This window comes from Carcharodon carcharias, chromosome 1 (genome assembly GCF_017639515.1).
Source record: "Carcharodon carcharias isolate sCarCar2 chromosome 1, sCarCar2.pri, whole genome shotgun sequence".
Lineage (NCBI taxonomy): Eukaryota > Metazoa > Chordata > Chondrichthyes > Lamniformes > Lamnidae > Carcharodon > Carcharodon carcharias.
Window position 1 is genome coordinate 150,446,475 of NC_054467.1, and position 12,814 is coordinate 150,459,288.

General features: G+C 43.7%; 1 protein-coding gene across 1 annotated transcript in view; it reads left to right on the forward strand.

The window, feature by feature from the left end:
* spata18 (spermatogenesis associated 18) overlaps positions 1–12,814 on the forward strand; it is a 122,814-nt gene that overhangs the window by 43,112 nt on the left and 66,888 nt on the right. The window contains exon 5 of the mRNA XM_041183070.1: positions 2,690–2,785. Coding sequence (XP_041039004.1) covers positions 2,690–2,785 — 96 coding nt within the window. The remainder of the gene's footprint in view (positions 1–2,689; positions 2,786–12,814) is intronic.

The following is a 12,814-nucleotide window of genomic DNA, read 5'->3' on the forward strand; positions in this document are numbered from 1 at the left end:
TCCTCGGGCTGGCATGGACAAGATGGGCTGAATGGCCTCCTTCCGAGCTGTAACTTTTCTATGGTTCTCTAGGGTTACAAGGCTGAATTATATTACCATCACTCTTCCCTCCCCCCCCCCCCCCCCACCTTCAATTGCATATGACTAAAAAGCAAAGAACATGGACTGATTTAGCTCCTTAACGTTTTTCTCAACTATCCCAAAGATTTTCGCATTCAATCGATTTACTTAAAGTTAAGTCAGTGTTATGTAGCCAAATGCACCTTTTTCACACAGCAAGATTCTGCAAATCGCAATGAGTTAAATGACCACATAATTTTTTAAAAAGTTGGCCAGGGTATTAGATAAACTTCCCACTCTGGGATCTTTAATATCCACCAACCTGTAGAAAAAGGGGGACATTAGTTTGTCTATCCAAATGGCAGCGACTCTAACATTTTCAAAGGGAAAAATTTGCTTTAGTGCAGCATTCCCTGAGTGTTGTATGGAAGTGTTGGTTTAGATTTTATGCTTAAGTCGAAGAGGGCCGAACCTGCATCATTTACTTGGAAGTGCAAACCAAATGATGTCGGTGCTTATTACCTACACTTCTCATCACACCATGATTTACTGTGTTCCTTTCCTGGGTGGCCGTTTGTAGCTTTTGCTCTTTTTGGACTAACAATTGTAACCAAAATCTGGTATAGAATCTGCTGGAAAACAGGGTGGTGTTTGAACAGAGTTTTTGAGGCAGCTGTTGCAGGATTTGACTCTATTGGACAAGTGCATATATTTGCAGCCAATGTTCTGTTCTGTTTACTGGGATTTCCAGGATAGGATGTCACTGTAATTTTAAATTTGAATACCGGCTTTGCCAAGAAATGTTCATGGAACCTTTTGCCAAAACCTATTAATAGGTGATGCAACATTTTAATATGACTATTTGATTTAAATAATAACTTGTACTTGTCAAGTGATTTTATAGTTAAATAGAGTCCATAAACACTGCCAAGTGTATTTGCTGTTCTCTGTATACTCCCCTTATTCAAATCAAGACTCATTGCACATTCTCCTATTCTCTTTTTTATAACCTCCAGATGATGGCACTTCTTAACTTGCTCAGTTTTCTCTTCCAGCTATGATCTAAATACTTCAAACACCCAAGCTTGATGCCACCTAATAATTGCTACTTGATTTATAATAGACTAGAGTTTATTGTAACAGGGAAACAAATGCATCTGCCATTAGTTGGACTTGCTCTGCATCCTTCAGCCCAAAGTATTTTTGCCTAGAAGTTTGCTGGTAGAGTGTGATCTGATAATGAAGCAGTGAGGGAAACTACATCTGGAACCTGAGTGACTAGGGCAACCATTGGAGTAGCTCCTTAACCCATCAGCTTTAAGGATTGGGAAATAAACACCAGAAGGATAGAGAAGGAAAGTTAATTAAAAATGGGTTAAAATTTATGTCAGAGCAGGTACAGAGAGAGAGGAAAAGGAAGATTGGATTAAGAGGTAAAAAGGAAAAGTTGGGAAAAATGTTACATTTTAAATAATGACATTTTTAAAATCTCTTTAATCAAAACCTGAAGGAGTGAGCTGCCACATTTGTAGTAATTAATTTTCAGTGCCAGAGAGGTTGCTTGATCGACATGGTACGTCTTACCATCTGCCAAAGAGGACAACTGTAATAACAAGATTTAACATTCTGAAGAAGAGTCGTACAGACTTGAAACGTTAACTCTGTCTTTCTCTCCACAGATGCTGTCAGATCTGAGTTTTTCCAGCAAATTTTGTTTTTGTTTAACTTTCTGTGACTAGCTTAACAGACATATACAGTAAAAAGAATCCCAGAAAACAAAAGCAATCCCGTTTTCACAAAGCTAAGGGTGAAACAACACAAAGGGGACAGCAGGTTTTGATATTTGCATTTAATTGTACATCTCCTCCTTATCTGAAGTTGCTATGTCATTCTCCTATAAATAACAGCAAGCAGTATTATCCACATTGTTATCTTGAGCAAAATCTGTTACCTTGAGCAAAATCTGATCCATACTTTTTTTACATTTCAATGACATCTGCTTTTGACTCTTGTTCTCTCAGCAAACAGCAAAGTTTATTGGAACAAAGGGAAGATGAAGAACAACAACATTTTTAATTATGGGACCACCTGTAACTCACTGCTTGTATATTCTATAAAGAATTAGTAAAATTATTTATTGTGCAGCATCATATTTAAACAAAAATCTGAGGGCCTCTGAATATTTTGCTTCTGTGGAGGAGAGAGGATTTCTTGTTCTGCGTACATTCTTTTATATTTGTTTGAAATGTAAATGTTATAACCTGACACTTCCATGTGTTATAATTCTTGCACTTTTTTTATTCTTTCATAGGATGTGGGCATTGCTGGCAAGCCCAGCATTTGTTGCCCATCCCTAATTGTCCTTGAGAAGGTGGTAGTGATTAGCCACCTTTTTGAACTGCTGGAATCCGTCTGGTGCAGGTACACCCACAGTGTGGTTAGGAAGTGGTAAAATTCAAACTAGGAAACTTTTCCCGTAAAATTCCTTTTAAAAAAAAATCTAGTTACAGAAGACTCGTGAATCTGTGCTAAAAAATGACCATATGCTGGTCTGTTCAGAAGTTACTAGCCGGCATTATTGATATTTTGATCCTTATACTGGGTCATTGTTGGTTTCTCTTTGCTGTAGATTAGCAGAAGCTCATATGGAGCTGGACGATACTCAGAACAAATCAGCTGCAACATTCCTAGCAACAGAGGATGAAATCATTCAACTGAGGGCTGAGTAAGCTTCAAGTCCTTAAATTAATCTTGCTTAATTTCCTGTATGCGAATACATGTTGTATTGAAAGTTAGAGGGGTCAATTGTTAACTCATATTGGGCAGATTCTGATAGATGCCAAATTTAGCTTGAAACAGCCCTTTGGGGGTCTATGCTGCAAAGGAATGAAGGCCTTTTTGCTCTTTTCACCTTTCTTCAATCATAGCAAAGCCTACTGCACATTAAACTGTGGCATATAAGCCAGGTGTACGAATAGTTCTTTATGGTTCAGAACTCTTAATGTGGAACAGAAAAGGTTTCCTTCGCTCATGAGCAAATGTTAATTGATGGCAAATAGGGAAACAATTGTAGGGAGAAAAGACTCTAGTCTACCATGGCCAAGGACATATCTTTGCTAAAGTATCTCGCATGACCTGTTGTGGTATGCAGGTTTCCTGTCTGGCACTAGAGTTGACATCTTGTACATCAAAGAGGCTTTCACATGGCAAGCTCCTTCCATCAAAGTGGAAGTGGGTGTCTGTATATAGCTGATAACAAAACCCTGAGATTTTGGCTGACAGTCACTGAAAGGCATTACCTAAATAACTCTATAAAGCAAAAAAAAATTGCTCTCATGTTTTGATTGCATGAGGAGGAGCTGCTACTAAATTTCCACATCTCCAGCTGATGGAGCCACTCTTCACTGGAATCTAGCATGCTGTGATCAGGAAGATGGTGACAGCACATTCACACATCGAGTTGTGCTGCTCGCTTTGTCACTCATGAGGAGCTTTTGATATTTGCTGCCCAACTGATGAGGACTCGAAGCTATGCTTGTCAGTTATTCAGTTCCCGAATATCCTCCTTAGTGGTGGAAGTATATTGGTTCTCCGTGCATTTGAGGTTTGTTTCAGGATGACACTTCTGATGATGGAAGATTGCATGGAAGACTCCATGATCCGATACCAGGGTACTGTCAGGGAATGATTAGCTGGCAAGCTTATTAATGGGACCCAGGAGAGTAACATGTTACTGGTACTAGAATCCTTCCCACTTGGCTTTGGAGATGTATGCACGCCAGTGCTTTAACAAAGGCAAAATACTGCGGATGCTGGAAATCTGAAACAGAAAATGTTGGAAATGCTCTGCAGGTGTGGAGAGGGAAATAAAGTTAATATTTTGAGTTGATGACCCGTTATATGAAAACTGGGGTCGTGTTAGAGATGTATAACAGGTTTTCAGCAAGTACAGAGGTAGGGGAGGGGCAGAAAGAAAAGAGCCTGTGACAGAGTGGAAGGTAGGAGAAATTAAATGACAAAAGGGATGACAGTGAATGGCAAAAGGAGATGGTAATGGGGCAAGTAAAGAAACAAAAGATGGGTCTAGAGGAGGTATAATTGGAAGTAGCTGCTGTGTCCGTTCCCCCCCCCCCCCCCCCCCCCCCCGAAATTAGAGCTTTGGGTGCATTCTGAAATTGTTGCACCTTGAATTTGGAAGACTCTAAAGTTCCTTTTCGAAACATAAGGTGCTGCTCGTCTTAGCTTCTGTTGATCCTCTTTAGAACAGTGAAGGAGGCTGGCGAGAGGTCAGGAGTAGGAGTGGGGAGGAGAATAAATGACAGGTGACCAGAACCTCGGTCACGTTTGCAAGCTGAACAGAGGTGTTCTGCAATGTGATCCCCCCCCCCCGCCCCGATCTGCGTTTGGTTTCCCTAATGTAGAGAGGACCATAATATGAGCAGTGAATATGAAAGAAATACAAATAAGTTACTGTTTCACCTGGAAGGAGTGTTTGTGGCTCTGGATGGTGTGAAGAGAGGAAGTAAAAGGGCAGGTGTTGCATTTCCTTCACTTGCATGGAAAGGTATTGTGGGAAGAGAAGAGGGTATTAGGGGTGACTGAGGAGTAGACTAGGGTGTTATGGAGGGACCAATCCCTTTGGAACATTGAAGGCTTGTGTTCTTGTGAGAAGATATGTTCAGAGGCTTCACATTAGAGGTGGCAGAAATGACTGAGGATGATCTGTTGATTCTTGGAGGCTGGAAGGTCAGGACAAAGAGGGAAACCCTATCATGGTTCTGGGAAGGAAGGGAAAGGGTAGTGGCAGAAGTGTGGGCAGTGGCATGGATATAGTCGAGGGCCCTGACAGCCTGGTGGAAGGAAATCCTCGGTTGAGAAAAAGGAATGATTATTATTATGACGACAGCGAAGACGAAGAAAGGTAGAAAGTTTACCAGTCTGCCATTTTGGCTGTTTCACCTCTAGCTGTATCACTGTGCTTATGTAAAGGGGCCAGTCAGCCTTGTTTCTTGCTGATCTGCACTGGAGTTCCCCAAACTTCACTAAGTGGCCTGTGTCCCTAGTGGGAGAAAGTATACATGCAGTACCAGCAAACAGACAGTCTACCTGTTTGGAAACTAGAGCATTGTAATGGATTTCTGTACCTGATAGCTGGCTGCTAAAAAAAAAAGTCTGTACATACATGAATTGAATGTTGCTTCTGCCTGTTTGGACATTGATTTTAACAGTAAAGGAGAAAAGGTTTGAGCAGACAGAGCCTCCGTAGTCTGAATAATAAATCGTTACCTTGATTGAAATATGGACAGTGGCAGAATTTCAAAGGTGAGGTGATACTGACTGTCCTTGACAACAGGGTAGCATTTGACTGAGCATGGCATTGTTGACCCTTAACAAAATTTGAAGCCAATGGGAACCGGGGGTTGGAGGGGGTGGTAAGAAACTCCCAAGTGGCAGGAGTCATACTTAGCACAGAAGAAAATGGTGATTGCTATTGTTGGAAGCCAATCATCTCCATCCCAGGACATTGCTGCAGGAGTTCCTCATTGTCATGTCTTAGGACCAACACCTTCAGCTGTTTCATCAATGATCTTCCTTCTATCATGAGGTCAGAAGTGGGCATGTTCACTGATGATTAGTGTTCAGTACCATCAGCAGTGCCTCACATAATGAAGCAGTCTGTGCCAATGTGTAGCAAGACCTGGGCAACATTCAGACTGATAAATGGCAAGTAACATTTGCACCACACAGATGCCAGGAAATTACCATCTCCACCAGATGTTCAATGGCATTGCCATCACTGAATTCACTGCCATTAACATCCTGGGAATATCATTGACCAGAAACTTAACTGCACCAGCTACTTAAATCCTGTAGCTAAAAGAGCAGGTCAGAGACTGGGAATTCTGCAATGAGTGACTCTCTCAAAAGCCTTTCCACCATCTAGCTGCAAAAGTGGGAATGAGGAAATACTTTATGCTTGCCTGCGTGAGTGTAGCTCCAACAAAGCTCAAGAAGCTCGACACCATCCAGGATAAAGCAGCCCACTTGTTTAGCATTCTCCTCCACCACTAGAAACATTTTCTGCCTCCAACATCAACACACCATGACAGCAGTGTGTACAATCTACAGTACAAATGCGCTGCAGGAACACACCAAGTCTCCTTCAACCGTACTTTCCGAACCTCCAAACTCAGCCACTTAGAAGGACAAAAAATTGAAGATGGGCGTGTCAGTCCAATATATCTTCAAAACATTTCATTTCTTTAGAATGATAACATAACTTTCTAGTTTTAAAGTAGTTTTAAATGCTATTTTTGTAAACCATTTTTGAATGTGGCTAATTTGGTTTCACCTTAATTTAGCAATGTATCAACATGTCACAAGATTTTATTGAATGTTGTATTTCCCTTTTGAGTGCTGATGTTAATAGATGGCAATTTTCTGCAGTAAACACATAGGTCCTGAGTTTTGCAAAACTTTGTTCATTTTGAATGGCCTGGGCAAATGTCTGCTGTATCTACTGCCTGGCAATTACACTCACTCCAGATCAGGGAGGGGGGAAGTTGTGCACTGTTGCTAGCCTTAAAGACTTTTCAGCAGAGTTAACCTGGTGGGAAATTTAAGGCTGCTGCCTGCTGTTACAGACATGCCAATTCTCCCATGAGGGCTGTGAAATCTCAGAGTTTGTCACGCTGATGTGGTTGCTGGCTCTCTGCAGACTGTGGCCTTGCCCAATGACCAAATCACCAAAGCTGCCGCTAGTGATTTTTTTTTAGGGGAAAAGCTATCCCATGGGAGAAAGAATGGTGATCTGCTGTGGGGAAGAGTGGCAGGGGGAAGAGTGGCAGGGCTAGCTCAGTAGGTCAAAGTTTGCTTAAGACAAGTGCATTAGTGCTGCCTTTCTCTCTTTCTCCCCCTCGCTCTTTCATAGCTCAGGCCTTAGCAAGACCATTTAAATTTTTGGACTAATTTTCATCTTACCAAATGTCCTCTCTCTTTTTCTAACACCAAGGCCCAGATTTTTATCTTCAAGGCGGGAGTCACGATTTGGGCCAATTCCCGACTTTATAATTTCACCTGCCCAACAATGCCTACCCTTGGTATTTTCATCATGGGGTAGAAGGGATGGGCTAGAGTCAGGGCTTCCACCTCTGGAAGCAGGATTGAGGTGGGTAGATGCTGGAGCTGGCAAGTTTAAAGGTCCATCTCTGTCCCTTGGGACATCAGCCCAGTTTTGTAGATAAATGTTAGGCACCCTGCTCCTCACACCTCATTCCCCATGTCCCCCATGCACTCTTCATACCCAGTACCACTATGGGCAGAACTCATGAGCCTTATAATAACACTGGGAAGTCTTTTGAAATGCCATGGAACTGTCAAAATGAACAAACATCCATTCTAACTCCCCATGAACAAAGGCTTAATCCAATTAAACACTCAAAGCTATCAAAATAAACAAAAATTCAATAAGTACTTCAAAGAAACATAATTCAGCAACTCATAAAACTGTCATTCTAACAAAACTCAAAGTCCCCTTCACAACTGTGTAAACAACCCTCAAAGAGCTAAAACAAAAAATGATGGAAAACCTCAGCAGGCCTAACAGCATCTGTGGAGAGCAAAACCGACTTAACGTTTTGAGTCAATATGATTCTGTTTTTTCTCTCCACAGATGCTGTTAGACTTGCTGAGTTTTTCCAGCATTTTTTGTTTTTGTTTCAGATTTCCAGCATCTACAGTATTTTGTTTTTACTCCATAGAGCTAACCCCATTTGTGGGTTCTGGAGATCGGCCAAGCATCCATAATGGAACTTCATCTCACAGCTGTCTCAGCAAAAGTCCTAGAGCTGAATACATTGAAATCTTTCAAGCAGGCTGAACAGATGGCTATCTGGCAAACTATAACTTGTGTGGAGTACCGCAGTTATTAGTGGTGGGACATCAACTATTTTCAATCTACATTAATGACTTGGATGAAGGGGCGACTGTATTGTAGCCAAATTTGCTGCTGATACAAAGTTAGGAAGGAAAGCAAGTTGTGAGGAGAATGCAAAAAAACATTGATAGGTTAAGTGAGTGGGCAAAAATTGGACAGATGGAGTAGAATGTGGGAAAATGAGGTTGTCCACTTAGGCAGGAATGATAGAAAAGTACAAAGTAAAATGGAATGTTGGCCTTTATTGCAAGGGGATGGAATATAAAACTACGGCATGGGGAGACCACACCTGTAGTACTGTGTTTTGGTCCCTTACTTAAGGACGGATGTACTTGCATTGGAAGCAGTTCAGAGAAGATTCACTAGGCTCATTCCTGGGATGAAGGGTTTGTCATATGAGGAAAGGTTGATCAGTTGAGTCTATACTCACTGGATTTTAGAAGAATGAGAAGTTATCTGATTGAATCATATAAGATTCTGATGGAGCTTGACAGGATAGATGCTGAGAGGATGTTTCTTCTTGTGATGGAATCTAGAACTGGGTCACAGCTTAAAGATAAGGGGTCTCCCATTTAAAACAGAGATGAGGAGGAATTTCTTCTGAGTCATTGGTCTTTGGAAATCTCTTGCTCAGAGAGCAGCAGTGACTGGGTCACTGAATTTATTCAAGGCTGAGTTAAACGGATTTTTGATCAAAAAGGGAGTTGGGGGTTATTAGGGACAGGCAGGATAGTGGAGTTGAGGCCACAGTCAGGTCAGCCATGATTTTATTGAATGCCTGAACAGGTTCAACAGGTGAAATGGCCTACTCCTGCTCCTGCTCCTTATGACCTTACAAAAATGGGCCTGCCACATATAGTGGGGGGTTCTAAAGTTCCTATCTCCACATTGGAATAGGCTAGAGCGGAATGCTGAATGTGTTTTCACTACCCCCACCTTTATCTTGGGGCCCATAAAAATCCCACGAGGAGAATGGGGGCAGGAATTCTGGAATTGGGTCCCACCCACCATTTTTAAATACCACCCTCCTCTCTGTCTGAGATCGGCAGAGGCATGAAAATCAAGCCTCAAGCTTCCCATTATTTTTCACTTCTTCACTAGTGCAGGCCCTTTGTTTAGCCACGAACATTCTGCTCTCTCTTCAGTCCTCTGCTTTTTTTAAAAAAAAAAAGCCTCCTAAAACATTTTTCTTCTGTTGTACCTTTCATTTCCCAACTTTCCTTATTCTTTAAATTTTCTTTATTTTTAAACTTTCCCCTCCTGCTTACCATCCATTGTTTTGCACTCTTCAGTGTAAAGCATTTTAAGGTTAAAATTTTGGGTTCAGGAGCCACAGATACCTAAGATAGGGAATCGAGTATTCGTAAGTAATTTTAAGGTAGTTCATAAATTTATTAAGAAGTAACAGTTTAGATATGATGTATCAGCTAAATAGACTAGAAAAGTAAACGACTGGTGACAGTGGAGAATAGTTCACTGATTCCAGAGGACAAATGGATAGTTGGCACAGTGTGTGCTGATCTCAGCAGCTTGTGATAGTAGCAGTGTTTGGGAGCTCTCCCCTCCATCTTCCTCCATCTTTCCTAATCCATCTTCAGTCTGAACAAGGCTGCTACAAGGACTCCGCCTTTCCTAGCACTTGTTAATATACCTTATTTCCAGTGGCTAGTAGTTTACCCTATGTCACTCACTTGTTTGAACCTTTCCTAATAAATGAACAGGTATCCAAGAAGTCAGGATGGTCACCTACCCACCCCTGTTGGACGGGGTGTCTATCGGTGTCACTTTTTAGTTTACCTCGTGCTGAATGTCATTTGCTAGTTAAAGGCAGTATGCAGGGTGCTAGAAGGCTTTTTGCTATCAGTTTCCGGAATGTTTGGAGAGTCTAATGACCTCAATACGGGACATGCAATCTTTGTGACCTTTATCTCTACTTTGTCTTGGCCCCTGACTCCTGAGAATCATTTGGTTTTTTTTTGGAGAGAGAGAAGTAATGCTGTACCATCTAATTCCATTCAAGTTCTATCTGCATAAGGAACAGTGTAGCATTGCAAATTGTTGTCTATTGGTACCAAAGTGCAGCACAACAGTATTTTTCACTGTTATTCTACATCGCTATTTGTTATATTAAATTATTTCAAGATATTAAAATGAAAATAAGGATTAAAATTCATCATTGGAAGAGATAATTGAAATCTTTGCATTTTATCAATGGGGAGCATATAGATAATGGCCAGAATAGAGGCCTTAACTGGCCTGTTAATTAATAGCAGGTGGGCGATGAAAAAGGAGGCGCGCCCACCATTCATTAACGGGCTAGCCAAGGCCCTTGAGGCCTTGTCTGGGAGTTTACATAGCCCGTGCGATTTTCAGGGTGTCGCATAGGTGCAATGGGCAGGTGGGTAGGCTACATTTTCAAAAACCTCATCCACGGGTGGGATAAGAGGGGTGAGTGGGCTCGCTAATGCGAGTTGTTTGTACTTTAGCTTATAAGTTGCTGTTGCTTGCTTGTGTGAACAGGACAACTTCACTTCACTTCAGAGCTGCTTTGACAGAAATAAGAGACTTCAGCTCAGGACTCTGGAGGAGTCATACCACTTGGTCCTTCTAGGTATCAGACAGCCTTCCCTTACCCTGGGAATGGGGATTGTGGTCTCCTCTAGAGGGACCTCCTCTGAGAATGAAGCGAGGCCCAGAAGGGGGAGGAGACCAGGTGTCCCTATTCACCCTCCAGGGGAGCAACCTGTGGGAGGACAGGCTCAGGCACAAGGGGTGCAGGGCCAACAGGAAGCCCAAGGCGGAAGGGGCTGCAGAAGATGTCATTATCCTGCTGCCTGGGTACACAGGTGGTGAAGCAGCTACCGCAATATGTCTGAGATGCAGTGCCGAAGGAGGCTCCGCCTCTCAAAGGAGACAGTGCCCTCCATCTGTCAGATGATCAGCCCTGAGATCAGCTCCGACTGTGTGGGTGGACACCCCATGCCAGTGGCACTGAAGGTCACAGTGGCCCTCAACATCTATGCCTCCGGCTCTTTCCAAGGGTGGGTGGGTGATTTTTGTGAAGTCTCCCAATCAGCTGTCCACAGTTGTGTGAAGCTGGTGACAGATGCTGTGTTCAGGTGTGCATTGACTTTCATTCACCAAAGCACAGACAAGACCAGCTAGGCAGAGTGAGCCAGAGGCTTTGCAGCAATTGCTGGCTTCTCCCATGTCCAGGGTGCACTCGACTGCACACGTGGCGATCAAGATGCCAGTGAGTGAGCCGGGTGCCTTCAACAACAGGAAGGGCTTCCACTCCATGAACGTGTAGGTAGTGTGTGATCACAGGATGCTGATTCAACAAGTCTGTGCCAGGTACCCAGGCAGGTCCCACGACGCCTACATCCTGAGACACTCCCAGGTGCCGGAGCTCTTCAGTGCTCCGGCCCAGCTTGATGGATGGCTGCTGGGTGACTAGGACTATCACCTTAAAAGATGCCTCATGATGCCTCTCCACCATCCAAGCATAGAGGCCGAGCAGCGGTACAAGAGGAGCCATGCCTTCACAAGGGCTGTGGTAGAGAGAACCATCGGTCTTCTCAAAATATGCTTCCGATGTCTGGACCGTTCAGGGGAGCACTGCATTACTCCCCAGATCATGTGTCATTGATAGTGGTTGCATGCTACGCTCTTCAGAATCTGGCACTGGAAAGGGGAGACGCAGTGGAAGAAGATGATGTTGACGCAGCTGCTCTGGCAGCACACAATGAGTCCAGTAGTGAGACCGAGGGTGAGCACGCACAGGAGAATGCAGAGGGGATAGACGCTGACCTGGGCCACCTCCCAGGGAGGCAGGGACACCTGGGAGGCTTTGATCCAATGCTCCTTCAGCTAGCCTACCAAATAAGAACCACCACCACATGCTAGAGCTGCAGGCTCCCTACTCAATACCTGGGAGCAATATTTGCTTGGTGAACAACATGAACTATGTACCATTTCAATAAAGTTCAATGACAAACAAGTCACTCATAACATCATGGGTTACCCTGCACCTGCAGAACTAATAAAGCACCCAGAGGCTCGTTGAACACAAACACATTTAATGCTGTGGTGCCTGGCAAATATAATACAAATTAAATTGAAAGGTGTTATCCATCATACCAAATAATAATTAACGTAAAAGTGTGGGGGGAAAAAATATCACCGGCGATAAGCCCGTGTTGTGCTTAAGGTGCTTTAAGTTTTCGGGTGCTACGTCCCTCGCTGGCACTGGCATTGGAGACAGCCTGCTCACTCTGCTGTCCTGTCGGCCTTGATGACCTTGGCGGGTGTCCTCTAGCCCATGGAGCCTGTGATGGCCCCACCTGGGAGGGAGCGGCCAGTGGCATGGCTGGCATCTCCCCAATCGCCGCAGCTTCATTGGATGCTATGGTCGCTGGCAGAGGAGCTGCTGCCATCATCCAGGGCACCCTGAGAGGAGCCCACAGAGATGACAGGTAGCTGCTGTGCCAATGTCAGGTTGCTTTGGACCCTGCTCACCATTGATGGACCGGCACTTAGCCAGGATACTGGGTGCCCCATCCATCTCACACACTGACACTGACCACTGGTAATTGCCGGTGTGAGGGCTTGCCGGTCTGATCGCATCCCCAGGAACCTCTGATTGATTCAGTGCCTGGATGAGCCTCTCCATGAGAATTGCCACTCTCCCCATGGAGGAGGCAGTGTGCTCAGCCATGAGGGTCATTGCGTTGCTCATGCTCTGCGAGGATTCGTCCACAACAGAGACCATGGCACGCATTCCTTATGTATCTCCGCCAGATCCTCCCACACACTCTG